The following is a 15,546-nucleotide window of genomic DNA, read 5'->3' as shown; positions in this document are numbered from 1 at the left end:
TATAACCTAGTTATTCAGGCATCACCAACCAATCAGGAATGAGATTTGTAATTGTGTATATAATGAGGGGAGTTCTACATTTCATTTTGGAGTGTTTGTTCAGAGACTTTGACCATCCACTGTGTAGGTGATGAATTAACCTATTCTCATAAATTGTTGGCTTGTAAAGTTACAGATGCTGTCAGGAGAATTTTCACATTTACCAGTTTGGAAGAGGAAGGCTTGACTTCTTAACATTTTTGTGTTATGTAATGTGAATAGAGAATAGTGATTGACAGGGTGACTCACACAGATGGGGAATTTTTTTCTTTGCAGGGTCAGAGGAGATCTCTGAACAATGATGACTCGTTTTTTCTCTCCAGAACTGGAGGAAGTAGTTCATCATTTGGTAAGACTTTTCAATCTCACAACAGCACTTTCAGCTTGCAATCAGATCTGTGTACATAATTGATTTGTATGTAGTACATGTACCATTATGGTATCCATTGTCTAGGGCTTCTAAACTTTATCCCATTAAACTCTTCTACTCACCATCAGTGCAGTTCTCATATCTATTTTACAGTGTACTTCGTAATGCCACCCTACAGTGGCCATTTTGTGTTGACCCTCGACAAAGGCCTCCTCAGCCTCCTTAATGGCGATAGCTAATAAAGCGCATCCCGTCCTTAGTCAAAATCATTTCTTGACAATGACCATTTAATCACTTACTGACAAAGGTGTAGCAAAATACATGAGAACACTCAATAATTGGATAACTTGCCCTGTTATTCTGCCAAAGAAATGATAAAATGTTCTCTAACTTTTTACAGACTCGATCATTACACTGTACTTTCCTTACCTTTCCTTTGATCATTTTCCATCAATTTTTTGGTTTCATTTTATTATTTTTATTTCTGATTGTGTTGAGTTCTGTGAATTTTTTCTTTTGTATTTCAATTAAAAGTCCTTTTATAAGGAAAACATTTGTACCCTTTGAAAACGTTGGTGTCAAATTGCATGCCACAATTTCCCGTCCCTCCCCCTTCCCTCTCCGTCCCTCCCCCCTTCCCTCCCCCATCCCTCCCTTGTCCCTCCCCCGTCCCTCCCCCATGTAGTGGACAGTCTTCTACATACATGTAGGCCATTCCCTAATCACATATTGTGTTGCTTATTGCAGATCTGTTTTCTCTGCTGGACCCAGAAAGAACGGGGTAAGCAACAGCTAAAAGCTAATGGATTTCGAGCGGGTACAAATGAGTAGCCCCTCAGTAGTATATTAAAAAAATACACTCGAGACATTTTCCAGAAAGTTTTTTGTAATTTTATGTCCTCTTCGATCTCGTCTTTATTAGGTTTTATGCAGTTTTTACAAATTAAGTAGTCTAGGTAATTTAAGCGCTGATGAAAATAGCAATATTGATTTTGGCGCTATATAAGTTTTACTATTATTGTTATTATTATTATCATCATCATCATCATCATCATCATCATCATCATCATTATTAAATTGCAAACGGTGCGATAGTAGCGATGAGTGGAAAGCGAAGGAGGCTTGGTTCGAATCGGGTACTTGACTTTACCCAAACCTCCCTCGTTTTTCACTCCTCTGCCACCGTACTACAGTGTTGTTTACTACAGTGCTGTTTACTAACCTGGAACAGGCTATGGTAGAAGGTGCATGGTGTGATTTTTTTCTGTTATAGACTGTTCAACTGTATAAATAACCACATCCTGCCGCTAGATTTTTTCATCGTGTTTTTATTTCCGTTACTTATTAGTTTTGCTAAAAAAGAAGACATCGTCGATTTCTGGATGGCCCAGGGATTGAACGAAGCTATCCCATTGTTACAGGTAGAGTCTGTTGTCAGCTTTACTGAAATACAATTGACTGTTGGAACGCGTTATGAATGAGTGTCGTAAAACCAGAACCAAAACCAAAACCAAAGCGATCACAGCAGCCAATCATAGCAAGGAAAATATTACGTGGAGCTAATGAGAACTCAAAGTAGAAACAAGCAAACTGGTTGAAGCGCGGGAAAAAACGCGGGTGACCAGGTTTGGTGAATCTGATTGGTTGAAAAAGTGGTGCGAGTCTCTGGAGCAATCACCTAACGAATAAAGGGAAACCAAAGGTGTCCCTGATAATTTTGGACACTCTAGTTGAAAATTATTGCTTTGTCATACTCGCAATAACGTTTTGTACCATGCTTAATGTACAAGGATCATGTGTAGTGTTTTATTTGTACAAAATGTCACCACTCTATGTTATTGTTTAATTATTCAGCCAAGGAATATACCGCGAATTGAATATTTGTGGACCATAATGTTAACCTTGATTTGTCTTTAAACAGCATCTAGATGCAGATGCGGAGGGCAAAGTGAGTCTTCATCAGCTCACAAACTTACTGGAATCTGTCGTGGACGAGCAGAGTGATGGTGAGTGGAATAGCGTGACTTGATCACTAGTCAATAATTGTTTTATTAAAAAAAAAAAAAAACACCTCCAAGATATTAGACAAATCTTCTCGACTTTATTTTGTAAGAAGAAACCGGATGTTACAATCAGGGCTCGACACTAACGGTAGCCCACTAGCCACAGACTAGTAGAAATTCAGTTTTGGCTAGTGGTTTTTGGTTTCCACTAGCCAGTTTGGCTAGTAAACGAACTGACATTGTCGTATCATCTAAGATGTCACTAGCCACTGGGCTAGTAAGTTGAAAAGTTAGTGTCGAACCCTGGACTCATTGTACAGATATTAGATTATGGTATATTGGCTGATATACCATAATGGCTAAGCCAATAAAAAGTCTTGAATTGCATTATCCAATGATCCAGTTTTTTATAATAGGTATTATTAAAAACTAGATCATTGGATAATGCAATTCAAGACTTTTTATTGGCTTAGCCATTATGGTATATCAGCCAATATACCATAATCTACAAATATGGTTAGCGGATATATCAGCTTAAAATTAAACGGGAGCTAAAAATTTAATAAAATTTAATAATTTAATTTAACGTTTTTCATAAAACAATTATTCCACTCGCGCTTGTTGGATATGAGATGATTATAGCCAACTCGGCGCTACGCGCCTCGTTGGCTATCTATCATCTCATATCCAACGCGCGCTCGTGGAATAATTGTTAAATATTCTTCTGAATTAAAAAAGCTCAAGTGAAATAAATTCTGTAAAATTCAGTGACTCTTAACTCGGTTGCTTTGTTTTGTTGCATTCCAGGCTTACCAAAAGCTATAGTGAATATCTACAAACACGAAGTTGTCCATTTAAAGTAAGTTGGAATCTGGCTTGTGCTTACACTAAGATTGTTCAAAATCTTTAGCTGTGCTTTAGAAGACAGTGCGCGACTTGCAACGAAGGCTTGATTCCAAATTTGAAAACAGCGGGTTGTGTTACAAATAACTACAGTGCTTCACGCTTATACAAAGGAACTGAACAAGCAATCGTACCTCTTTAGAAATTTTCGTGCCGTTCGTGAAGATTGTTCTCCAAGAAATTGTGATAGCAAATTGAAGAACAGCGAAGGCAAGAATATCCGAGCTCAGCCAAAACCTTTGCATAATTCGGATCTCGCTCGAAATCATCTGTGTAACTTGAGTTTAGGGCAGCGTCGTGTTCTTGTATCATGCAGTGTGATCTCAACTCATTACAGGACGGAAAGTTTTCTACAAGCCAGAAATAATTAATTGATTGCCCGTTGATAACTGGCGTATTTACACATGTCGCATTTCCAGATGCGCGAAGGAATATTGAAGAAATCTCAAGACTTCTATAAATTTGTTTACACTTGCCGACAAGCTCTTTGTTTTTTCCTTTTATTGATGGAATAAATTTGCGTTTGATAAGATGGAAAAGGCGACCCATTTTTTTTCTAGGGCGTACAATGGCGTCATTTCTGTTTTTTTTTTTTTTTTTTTTTCGAGCAGGTACTAGTTTGTTTTCTTGCTGAAAGCGCTTGGGTGGAGAAGTTTTAATATTCTCCCTTGTTTTGATTGGTTCGTATTCCGTCCGCGCCCCCACTTATGGCGGGTTTTTCAAGGGTGTAGTTATTTGAAAGCACAATGATCTCAAATGGAGACACTGTCCGTCCCCTTTCTGTTGTGTATGACGATTTCGCATGTGCTGTACATCTCAGTTTTGTTTCTGCTGTCGCGTTGTTAGCTCGTGTGCATTATAGTTAGTCAATAATGGCGATACTTGGCCCGTAGAGGCTTGAAAATTCGTAGCACGAATGGCGAAGTCCCCGCTTGGAATAAGACAAATCGAAGGAAAAGAATCTGCTTTGCAATACGAGGCTGAGTCAGAAACTTTTTTGTCGGAGAAGGACAAAAGCAAACGGCTGTCTGATTTCATTTCACGGCTGTCAAGGTACAAATCTTTTGTTGTCGCGCGCCAATACTTCAAAATTACCGAGCTTTTAAAAGTTTTTTGTCTTCATTATATTCTGACAGATTTATGACAACGATTCCGTTTTCATTGTTCTGTTTAGGTTTTTTTTGTCTGCGCTGACATCCTCTGCTTGATTTTTAATTTTTTTTTTCTTTTGTTTAATTAAAAATTCTTATTGAAATTTTATTGTGCCTCGGGTGAAGCGGGGCAAAGTAATATTGTTGGGTATTCGTTATTGCGGGAGATCACTTTTATACTTGAGCTCTAATGGTTTGTTTTGTCTATGGTGTAGGAAATAGTCAGAATGTTGTAAATCAGTATTATTTGCAGTTGCTGGCTCAAAATTTAATTTATATATTTTTTAAACACTTTACCGCAAAATTGTCAAGTAAGACAGTTGAAAATTTTTCTTCTCAGGTCTCAAGTGGAGTCGGTCGCCGCCGAACGAGATGCCCTCAAGGAGAACTTGGTCAAATACACGGAAGAGAAAGAAATGCTTATTGTTGAAAGCGAGGACACAGCACAGAAATTAGAGAAACTACATGAAACAAAAATGAGGTAAATCTTTGAAGAAGAATAAATTAATTTTTTCCTCCGCTCAACAAGTCCATTTGTCGCGGCAAACATTGGGTGGTTGAATGGCAGTTTCATTTCAATATCAAATGTCAATTACCCCAATCACTTCCGTAATTTCTTTAAATAACTTTTATTATTTTGTTTTTCATCACAATTCGTCTCCAAGCTTCTGATTTTCCTCTTTCTTCTCCACTGGAAGGAATAATTCCGACATTGTAAGCTACACAAACTCTACTGACTCGTGGGTAAACGCTTTGTGCGAGTCACTCAGATCTGAGAGAGGTCCCTGAAAAAGTGTTGGAGAAATACAAGAGGAGTGGACTGGTTTCGTAAACAAACAAGTATTGCCACCTGTTAACGAACCAGCTCAAAAATTACCTCCATACTGAAAGAGACCTTGTAGTATTGAGGCTCTACCGCGTTTACCGAACCCTTTCACAGCCAAGATCTCGCTAGTAATTCTCCTTACCGCCTGCCGTACAAATCTTTAGATGTTAGTTTGGAGGGTTTGGTATTGGATCGACTCACATAATTATCCCTAATTGATATTTTCCTTTATTTTCATCTCCTGTCTGCTTAATATTGTATTGATGCTTTTAGGAGAAATTTTGTCATGGTCACTTGGTTAAGAGCGGCAGAGTAGAATTTTTTAACAAAATGTCCTTCAAGTAAGAATTATTTAATATCCCGTTAAACCAGGACTCGAATTTAATTTTTGGAGCACTAACCCTTCGGGTTAGTAGACATCTTTTTTACTAACCAAATTATAAAGTTTGGTATCCAAGCTCACAAGTTACGATATCTCAAATATTCAACATTTTGATAGTAACGACTAGGACAAATTAAAGAGTAGCTGAAATGGCATGGTGACCTCAAAAACGTTGACAATTATGCACTTATTTTATTTCCCTCTCGTTTACCATGATTAGTCAAGAACATTACATCTACGGCACATTCTCTAAAAAGAGTTAAGTTGATTTAACAACTTGAGTATTCTAAGTATTCCTCTGAGAGTCGGGTCTACGTGCTCTTTGTCCCGAAGTCCACCAATGTTTTACCTGTCATGTCGGGTTAGTTGGACACATTTTTAGTAACCAAACGTTGAAAATTACTAACCATTGGTTAACCGGTTACCGTTAATTTCGAGCCCTGCGGCGTTAGCCTTCTTGACTCTAAGTATTGACTAACATGTAAGTTTTCGTAAATTTAGGAAACAATAGACCATTTTACAGTTGTGTACTAAGTTGCCAAGCCTTTGATTTGAAGTGAGGCTAAGGGTGACATTGTTGTGATAGAGACCAGTATCTAGTTAGCATGATAACAAAGGTATTTGCATTTGAAAAGCAGCAACATCTGTCTCGTAAAAAGGTCACCCTTAGCCTCACTCCTGTTCAAAGGCTTGGCCACCAAGCCCATAACTGTAAAAAGGACTATTCAGCAAACGTGTTGAGAATTAACACACTTATTTAGTTGGAGTTACGTTGATGAAACAAAAAAATTCTCTTTGCTTATGAGATTTTGAAGCTTCTTTGCCGTTTTCTAGTAATTGATTACTGAACTATCTTTGGGGGTGGGGGGGGGGAGTATGCTAAACTAAAACGATTTAACTGTAATAAACAAATTGTCCCGCATTTACCCGTCCTAGGGATCAAGAGTCACACTACACGGAGAAAATTCAGAACTTACAACAAACGTTAACTGAGGAACGAGATAAACTTGTGCTGAACGCAAATCAACAGAAATCTATGTTGGAGGAGTCACTTCATAATACCAAGACTGAAGAACAGCGATTAAGGACTAAACTCGCTGAGGCCGAGGAGGTGCGCTTTGCTTTTTTTTGTTTTGTTTGTTTTTATTTCAAGGATTTTTATTGGTTCAACGTATCCCCTGCTCAAGTGAAGGACAACACCGCCCATAATGAAGTTTCAAAAAGCTCATTTGTCGAATCTAATAAAAAAATGAATTTGGTTTTGTGCTACTAAGATTATCAGCTACCCTCTCAACTTGAAGAAAACAACTCCACCTACAATCGCCTCATGGTCGCATGTGTTTTCCCGCGCGCCATGTTTTCAACCAATTAGATACAAAAAGCAGGAACGATCCACTCTTGGTCGCACGCGTTTTCCTGCATGCTATATTATCAACCAATCAGATACAAAAAACGGAGACTATCCACTCTTGGTCGCATGCGTTTTCCCGCGCTGGGGGCAAGTAACGTCAATTACTGTATGGCTGTGTCTCACGATGACTGTGAACAACCGAATTCACGAATTTGATTGGCTGAAATCAATATTGAAAGCGGTCTAGATTTCCCATCTAGACCGGCATCTAGACCGGTCTAGGAAAAAAAGGTACAAAGAATATAAAAAATTGGCATATAAGACACAGCCATATAATAAACATCTTATTAACCGAGTTAGGTCGGTCTGTATGGGAGAATCTTGACCTCGGTCGCTGGTACAGACCTCACTGTGTTCGGTCTGTACTGGCGACCTCGGTCAAGATTCTCCCATACAGACCTCCCGCTCGGTTAATAAGAACTAAGTACTTTATCAAGTCATCAGTCCATAAACTGTAGTGTATTAATCATTCTAACGATAAGGGGTTCTGAATTTTAATGAATTTTTTAAATACGTAGAGACCATTGTTTTGTGGCACACAAGTACCAGCGTGAACATTGCCCCCAGTTTAAGCTGTCTACAGCTTATTTTTAACTATAATTTATTCATTTCGATCCTTTTTTTTATATATATATGTATGTATATTTAACAGGAGATCTTACGGCTGGAGAAGACGCTATCAGATGCTCAGGAAAAACTTATCGAGTCAGAAAACAACCGGGAGAAACTGGAGAAGGAATTGGAATCCATGTCTGATCTATCACACAAGGTAACTTAAGATTTCTTGTCATTTTCTTCTCAGCATGTTTTCTTTCGTTCTCAATATTGGTTTGTTGGTTTTTTTTTCTGCAGCTTGCTGAAGTCGAGAAGCAACAGCTTCTAAAACAGCAGCAGAATCAGAAAAACAGCAAAACCGTGAGGGAATTGGAACGTGTAAATAGGGTGAGTTTGACTCGTTAAAATTTCATAGTAGAACTGACTGAAATAAAGCCTGGCGACTGGGTACGATTTTCACGAACATTTTGATCAGAATTCATTACTTATGCCCGTTTAGCAGGGATCGAGGGGAAAATAATTGAGACAGGTGTTCCTATTATGAACGTGTTGGACAGGAGGTGCTAGGTTTAGCTCCTTCTTTCTCCCTCTCACATGGATTTGTCTCTCTTTGACTCCCATGAGTGATCAGGAAAGAATTTCGCCTTACAATATCAACACGATATCGCGCAGACAAGTGACGAGAACAGAGAAAAATATCAATCAGGGGATTATTGGTTGATCCGATACCAAATTGTCCGAACTAACAATATTAGAGTTGTATGGCAGACAAAAAAAAAAAACAATATTATTATTATTAATGAGATCGTGGGAGTGAAAGGGTGAAACTCCTCTGCTTCAGTCTGTGCGCAGCTCACCGGTTTCATCAGTTCGCTTTCTAAGTAATACCTATGTTTTATTTTCTCGATATTTTTACGTTGGTATTGTGACCTTATTAGCCTAAGGTGCTAAATTCATTAACACTCGCGTATTTTTATTTATTTTTCTCGTAGGAACTTAGAGACGAGAACGATGAACTGCGTCTTCAGTGCGAAGCTCTTACGCAGCAAGTTAACAGTTCGGTGAAACGACGACACAGTCATCGGAAACGACAGGACAGCCAAAAAGTACATCGGCATGGTTCGGTACTCTCCGATTACACGAAACCCGTAGTTATTAAACGGAAAAAAGAGGGGGCAACGGAGGGTGCGACATCGTCGGAAGAGTCGGATACCGCTGACCAGCCGGACGGTACGCGCGTTCCTTCTGTGCGAGTCAGCGGTGATGGCGGGTCAAATGAGGACGCGGGTAAGCAACCCATAATCGATGCGCGCGCAAATTGGCATCTACATTGAATGGACTCTTGTTCCAGAACTCTTTATGCCTCAGAGTTTTTTTTTTTCTTTTTTTTAGGGGTATGTGGTCGCTTGAGCATTAAAGGGGGCGGGGATAGAGTTATCATGGCTAGCTAGATGGTGAAACTAAAGGCTTAATTGTGATCTTTGCTAGTTGAGATTTGCTCTTTCTAACGCAAAGAAGTTGAAAGTGTTAAAACTCGAGCATCGCACTTTAACTTGTGATCATCTTCGCTTTGTCTCTACATTTTCGATCTATCAGGCTAAGCTAATGGGGTCTGCCTCAGTCTGATTTCTATCCATCATTCTTTGCTGGTGACGAGATATTTTAACCAAGCTAATTTATTCTGTTAGGGAGAAAAATACACAATCAGTAACATTCATGTAGCTAGCACGGGTATCAGCAGTCAGTCTTATCGGCTGAGAGGTTTGGAAGACTAACACAATGATAATCTTTGTGTATTTCTGCTCCTCGAATGCGCAAAATTGTGCACTATTTAGAGCGCTTCACTCTTGACGGCACTTAGATTACACTTGCTGAATTGTTTGACCTGCCACCCGCATCAGTAGTAATCATTTACTCAGTTAATACGTTGGTAGCGTTTCTAACAAATCCAACGAAGTTGGAGTCTTACTAACGATATGTTAACTTAATGAACGCACTTTTAAACAGTAGAAGAACGAATGTTTCGCATCACCCTCGTAGACTCTTGTTTACCGGAGAATGACGGACGCAGACTATAGTAATTATCTATTAGGTTGGCAGCTTTACTAGGAAGTGAAGATATGACCCAGTCGTGTAAATCGTTAGTACGGTTACCTAAAACTATTGAAAATGCAAACTTTCACCTTCTCTTGATTTGTTTTTAGTTGATACAGCAGTAAGTTCATATGTTAGGTCTATATCTTCCTTTCATATTCTGGTTGCAGTGAATTCTTTACAATTCTTGTCGTGATATCGTCAGGCGTTAGAAGAATTCCTGAATGATTCATTTGCGTAATGTTACCAGGCACTTTTGTAGGACTAGATAACTGTGGAAATTTACGACGACAAACAACAAACAAACAAACAAACAAAAAATTAAAAAAGGTAAACTCGAAAGTTTGCCACTTTGTGGATGATTTTAAATCCGCAAGGTACAGTTTTACACTTATTTCTTTGGTTTCTCTGTGTTGCTACTTTCTGAATTTTTTTTTTTTTTTTTTTACATCCATGGTTCAACCGAAGAATCTATGGCCGCATCTTCCGTGCAAGTCTCATCCTTCTTAGCTGTTATCTTTACTTTCCATGTTATGTTTCTCTTCAATTTTCTCTTTAAGCAGGTCAGTTTACCGATGATGATGCTCCTCCTTTGTCGTGGTCAGTAGAAGTCGACGAAGAAATCATCGTTACTAATGCTAAAGGTCTTTTCTCCTATCTCTGCCTGGTCTATTTTCTTGTGATCCTGTGGGCTTTTTGTGTTCTTGTAACAGTTTTATTGTAAGCACCAGTTGACCTGGTCTATTTGATTCATCCATTCCTTACGTCTTACGTGTTACATAAATGGAAAAATCACTGGAATTACCTTCATTTCTTGATTATGGCGACAGGACTTAACTCAGCACGCCTGTTTTCCTTCCCATGTCTTTGTGGTCTCTTTTTGGTGACTTTTGTTCAATGCATAGGTTGAGTTGTGTACAGATTTGTGTCGGGACTTCTATCGATCGAACGACTGGCTTACTTCTTCGATTTTCTTGTTGTCTTTGCCTTCGGTAAAGGAAGATTCGTTATTTTCGGTTTTGTTCCACTAAGACTTCTCTTTCGTTAGTTAACAAGAGCTGTCTGCTTAGTTGTTATCATTAAAAGGCGTGAACCTAAGATGTATTTTCTTTAGCTCTCCCGCAGAATAACTGCAATAATGAGTTCTGCGTGTTTCTGTCCATTTGTCACTTTTCTAATTATTACTCTGCCTTTTCTTCACTCTCCAGATGACTCCCCTGAACTGCAAGAACAACGCAGTAAGTTACAGTGTACTTAGAAGATAAACTGTGTTGCTGTCATGGGTGATATGACATGAGTATTTTTAAGTTGCTTGGTATCTGAATATGCCCATCATACCGATTTCAATCTGCACAGGTTGTTTAGCAACGTTACATGTTTAAACTGACCTGACAGCTATCATTATTGATGCGTGCCAGTTTTGTAAATCGTCATTAAGATCGGAAATGTCAGGATTTTCATGTATTTTAAGTTTTGCCGGAAATAGCTCCTGCCTTTGTTACTTTTAGTTAGTGAGAAAGCCTACCAGTTCGTTACGGTTGTAGTAAACCAGTAAAATATCCGCTATTGGTTTGCCTTGTAGCGAACTAATGCGAGCAGAGAATGTTAGATTAACCATATTTTGTTTTACTTCTTGCATTATCAGTTGTGACAGTTAAATAGTTGTTTGCTTTCATTCTTACTCAGAAGTTATTGAGAGATTGGAGGGTGAATTGAAAGAAAAAGAGGAACAGATCAATACGCATAAAGCTAGAGTAGAAGAACAAGAATCGTCGATCAGTGAGAAAGAAAAGTTGCTGTCCGATCAGAAAATCGCATTAACAGAGTTCCAAGGAAAGGTGGAAGAGCTTGGTGATAAGGTCAAGGATCAGGAGGCCCAGCTGAAGGCAAAAGAAACTTCCATTCAAGATCTGAGGAACGAAATTGAGGGTTTGACGGGTTCTCTTACCTCTGAGAGTTACGAAACAAAGCAGAGGTATGATACCGAGCTGGCAAACCTCACAGCGCAGTTTACCGGAGAGATGGAAGGACTGCAGAAAAGTTTTCACCTGGAGAAAGAGCAGTTGGAGAAGGAGTATCAAGATAAGATGAAGGATTTAGAACGGTCGCTTAGAAGCGAGCAGGAAAGCCTCAAGAAAGAGCTGGAGAGCGGATTCAGGCAAGAACGGGAGCTGCTGATATCGGAATACGAGAGCGAGAAATCTGAAATGGAAGAAGAGCACAGAGGAGAGAAAGAAATGCTGGAGAGGCTGTTCAAGGGAGAGCTAGACAAGGAGAAGGAGAAAATGGAAACGGAGGAGAAACGACTCATAGAAAAGCTTCAAACCATCGAGGCAGAAAAAACTGAGGTAGAGTTGAAGTTGATGAACGAGAAGGCAGAACTGGAGCAGCAGTTTAGAATAGATAAGGTGGAATGGGAGCTGCAGAATAACACCAAAGTAGCTGCCTTGGAAAAGAACCAGCATGAGTGGACAATGTTACGATCTGAACTTGAGAGCGCTCATCAACAGCAGATTAGTGTGCTGGAGAATAAGTTTAAAAAGGAGAAATCTAAGATGGAGGAAGAATACACCAACGAGACATGGGAGATTAAGCAGGCTCATGCCAAGGAAGTAGCGAGTCTGAAGCAAAGCTTTGTCGAGCAAAAAGCAGAAATCGAGCAGAAGTTTGCCCGTGAAAAAGCTGAACTGCGAGAATCTTTTACCCGTGAGAGAAATGAACTTGAACAAAGATTTGCCCGGGAGAAGGTTGATTTGAAGGAGAATCTCGAAAATGAACATAATCACGCACTGGCTCTGAAAGAAGCTGAATTGAAAAATGGCTTCCTGAAGGAAAAAGCAGCTTTAGAGAAGCAATTCGACGAGGAACGCGCGAAAATCGAGGAAGGCTTCCACGAAAATTCGACTCACAGCGAATTAACTTTCCAAAAGTGGAAAGCTGAAATCGAAGAACATCACACCGAAGAAAAGGCCAAGCTTTTACAGAACTCGTCTCGAGAGAAGGTTGAATTAGAAGCGCGTTATAAAGATCAAATAACCGAGTTGCAGCAAGCCTTCACCGATGGCGAGGCTGGTCTGAAAGGACAGCTGAAAAACGATTTCTTGTGTTTGTTGGCGACTCATAAGGCAGAATTAGAAGAGAGTTTTGCTACACAGAAAGCACAGCTGGAGGAAAGCTACCTACGGGAAAAACAGGAATTCCAAAAGAGTGGAACGGTAGGCTTGCAGGAACTACGAGAAACTTACTCCAGCGAGCGAAACGAACTTGAAGAGAGTTACCAGAGGAAAATCAAAGACCTTCAAAAAAATAACGCTCGCGAAAAACAAGAACTAGAGGACGAGTACGTGCAGGAGAAGATTGAACTTCGCTCGCAATTAGAAAGAGAATACGCCACCAAACTGAAAACCGAAACCGGTCTTCTGGAACAAACCGTGAAACATTTGCAAGATGAGATTAATTTCCTCAAAGAGCAGAAACGAGAGCTGGAAGCTAAAGTTCAAACTCTTGAGCTCAAGACCTTAACTCGCAGTGACAAAGAAGTCGTAGAGCTGAAATTGTCGCGCGAGAAAGTGGCCGAGCTTGAAAGCAAAGTGGAGTCGCTCGAAAAGGAGAAGGGACTCATTTTGGAAAACAGTATCAAGGAAATTACGGAGCAGAAAGTGCATCTCGACGAGCTTCAAAGGGAGAAAGCTGCTATGGAAAAAGAAGCGTTAGAAAGAGAGAGAGAACTACTGGAAGCCGAAAAGGTAAGTACTTACTAGTGAGATTTCTTTAAATTCTTTTAGAGACTGATTTTAGTTTAAGTTGCTACGTGGAAAGGATTGTTTCGAAATCAACTCTTCCAGCTCTGGGGTCATCGTCCAAATGAACGCGGTAATTTCCTCCACTCTCCAGAGAGTTCAGTTTTAGCGAGCCTGAAACTTTTTCTCTCCGTGTTTTCTTGAAAATCACCCCAGCATCTGTTTTCTCTTGTTTAAGTAATGGTAATTAAATGAATGAAAATGGTTGTTTGATGAAAAACTCGGTACTTAACAGGTCATTGGTAATATTGAAAAATTCTGAAGAGGACAAAGCGACGACCCTCGCTGACCATGAAATAAAATGGTCCTACTATGATTTAACACTTTACGTTTTAAAGTGATAATCCATTGGAGAAATGTTTCTGAATCCGCAGTGATATTGATATTTTCTTTAAAACAATAATCTGACCCATTCGGGAAAAGCAATAGAAAGCTTTGGAAATCTTGTCCATAAGAATCGAATTTTTCTAAAATTAATTCGTAAGGCCCCGATGCCTCTTATGACTGAACTCTTCGTAACGATCTGTGTATGCGTAGAAGTTTCCTTTTCCGAAAGCAACCGTATCAGTTAATAGGTTTTTACGCCGAATTTCATCATCCTCTACGCAGGGTTTGGATGAGGATGGCAATAAAAAGGAGAAAAAAAAAAAAAAAGAAGAAATGATGTCCTTCCTTGTGTAATTCAGTTATGTTTATGGATGGTTTTTTGTTTCCTAGAAGAACTAAACTGTTTTATTCCCCAGTTATTGTACGGTTTCCAGCTTTTTTTTATCTGTGTTTTCGCTGAAATGAGATCGAGTTAGTTTTCCGTGTGCAATCTTTGGTAAGGTGTTGGCGCTTTGTTATCGAAGGTAAAGGAAGAAGGAGAAGAAAACAAAATGAAGGAACTTAAGCTTAAAACCGACGAAATGGACGTGATGTTAAATCTACGAGTCGCCGAAGTGGAGGATTTAGAAACGAAGCTTCGCGAGCAGAGCTCAGAAAACGAGAAACTGAAAGAAACTTGTGGAACTTTGGAGACCGAGCTTCAAGAGGCACGATTGCGACTCCAAGAACTGAAGGTCGATCTGAATTTAAGTAATTCGTCCAAAGAACAGCTCGAAGAGAAGTTAAAAGCAAGAGACTCGCAGTTGAATGGCTTGGCTTCAACGGAGGCCGAGCTCAAAGACATCATGAACAAAAGTCAGGAAATCGAGGACATGCTGCGCAGTCGTGATTTAGAAAACCAAGAGTTGAACAAGAAGCTCTTGGATAACAGTGCTGAGCTGGAAAGTGAAATGGCGGAGCTCCAAAGTGATTTGAGAAAATCCATGGTCAAGAATAAAGAGCTCGATGCCTTGTTGACAATGAAAGAAAATGAAAACCAGACGTTGGAAAGAAAGGTCAACGAATACAATAAGCAAAAGACTGAGCTCGAGGATAGGGCATCGCAGCTGGCCAATCAGCTCGCGGACGTGGAAACAACTCGACTTCAAGAACTGAACACGCGCTTGTCCCTTTGGGAGACTGAGAACAAAGATTTGGAACAGCGGCTGAATCAACGTAACAAGTACAACTTGGAGTTAGAGCAGAAGGTGAGACTGCTGACCAAAAAGATGGCCGACAAGGATGACGTCAGGGTGAAAGAGCTAGAACGCATGCTCGCCGTGCGAGAAACTGCCTACCAGGCCCTCGAAGCAAGGCTCGAGTACCGTGTGGAAGAAACAGGCCAACTTGAGAAACAAGTCACTCAGCTGACCCAAAAGCTCGCAAACATGGAAAACATGCGGCAAAAAGAATTTGAGGCTGAGAAGGTGTCGTCATCTGTTAGTCTTTATTTATTTATTTATTTTTTTAACTTCATAACTGCTTTTAACTGAGTGCTTCTAATTTTAACGGTCTAATGCAATTAACTGCTGAATTTAAGAGCAGCACTTGGTGTTCAGATATGTACAACCTAACTGCCTCTAATTGCTGCGGCTTCGTAACCGGGTTATTTGGCTTCGTCTCTCTCTCTATCATACTGGCACCGG

The 15,546-nt window shown here is 39.7% G+C and overlaps 1 protein-coding gene across 5 annotated transcripts in view; it reads left to right on the top strand.

Annotated features, from left to right (window-relative positions):
• The window catches only part of LOC111333067 (uncharacterized), a 30,419-nt gene that overhangs the window by 10,103 nt on the left and 4,770 nt on the right, over window positions 1–15,546 (top strand). For 2 of the 5 annotated variants that reach the window (XM_088757785.1, XM_088757787.1), the window contains exons 7-19: window positions 316–388; window positions 1,157–1,190; window positions 1,758–1,830; window positions 2,331–2,415; window positions 3,220–3,271; window positions 4,807–4,947; window positions 6,611–6,785; window positions 7,738–7,854; window positions 7,938–8,027; window positions 8,633–8,927; window positions 10,943–10,972; window positions 11,421–13,480; window positions 14,386–15,327. In XM_088757785.1, coding sequence (XP_088613911.1) covers window positions 316–388; window positions 1,157–1,190; window positions 1,758–1,830; window positions 2,331–2,415; window positions 3,220–3,271; window positions 4,807–4,947; window positions 6,611–6,785; window positions 7,738–7,854; window positions 7,938–8,027; window positions 8,633–8,927; window positions 10,943–10,972; window positions 11,421–13,480; window positions 14,386–15,327 — 4,167 coding nt within the window. Of the gene's footprint in view, window positions 1–315; window positions 389–1,156; window positions 1,191–1,757; window positions 1,831–2,330; window positions 2,416–3,219; window positions 3,272–4,138; window positions 4,369–4,806; window positions 4,948–6,610; window positions 6,786–7,737; window positions 7,855–7,937; window positions 8,028–8,632; window positions 8,928–10,942; window positions 10,973–11,420; window positions 13,481–14,385; window positions 15,328–15,546 lie in introns of those variants that run through there. The other 3 variants (XM_088757786.1, XM_088757788.1, XM_088757789.1) reach the window with 3 other exon arrangements.

This window comes from Stylophora pistillata, chromosome 4, assembly GCF_964205215.1.
Source record: "Stylophora pistillata chromosome 4, jaStyPist1.2, whole genome shotgun sequence".
NCBI classification, from domain to species: domain Eukaryota; kingdom Metazoa; phylum Cnidaria; class Anthozoa; order Scleractinia; family Pocilloporidae; genus Stylophora; species Stylophora pistillata.
The sequence above is the reverse complement of the archived record's forward strand: the minus strand, read 5'-3'. Positions and strand labels throughout refer to the sequence as shown.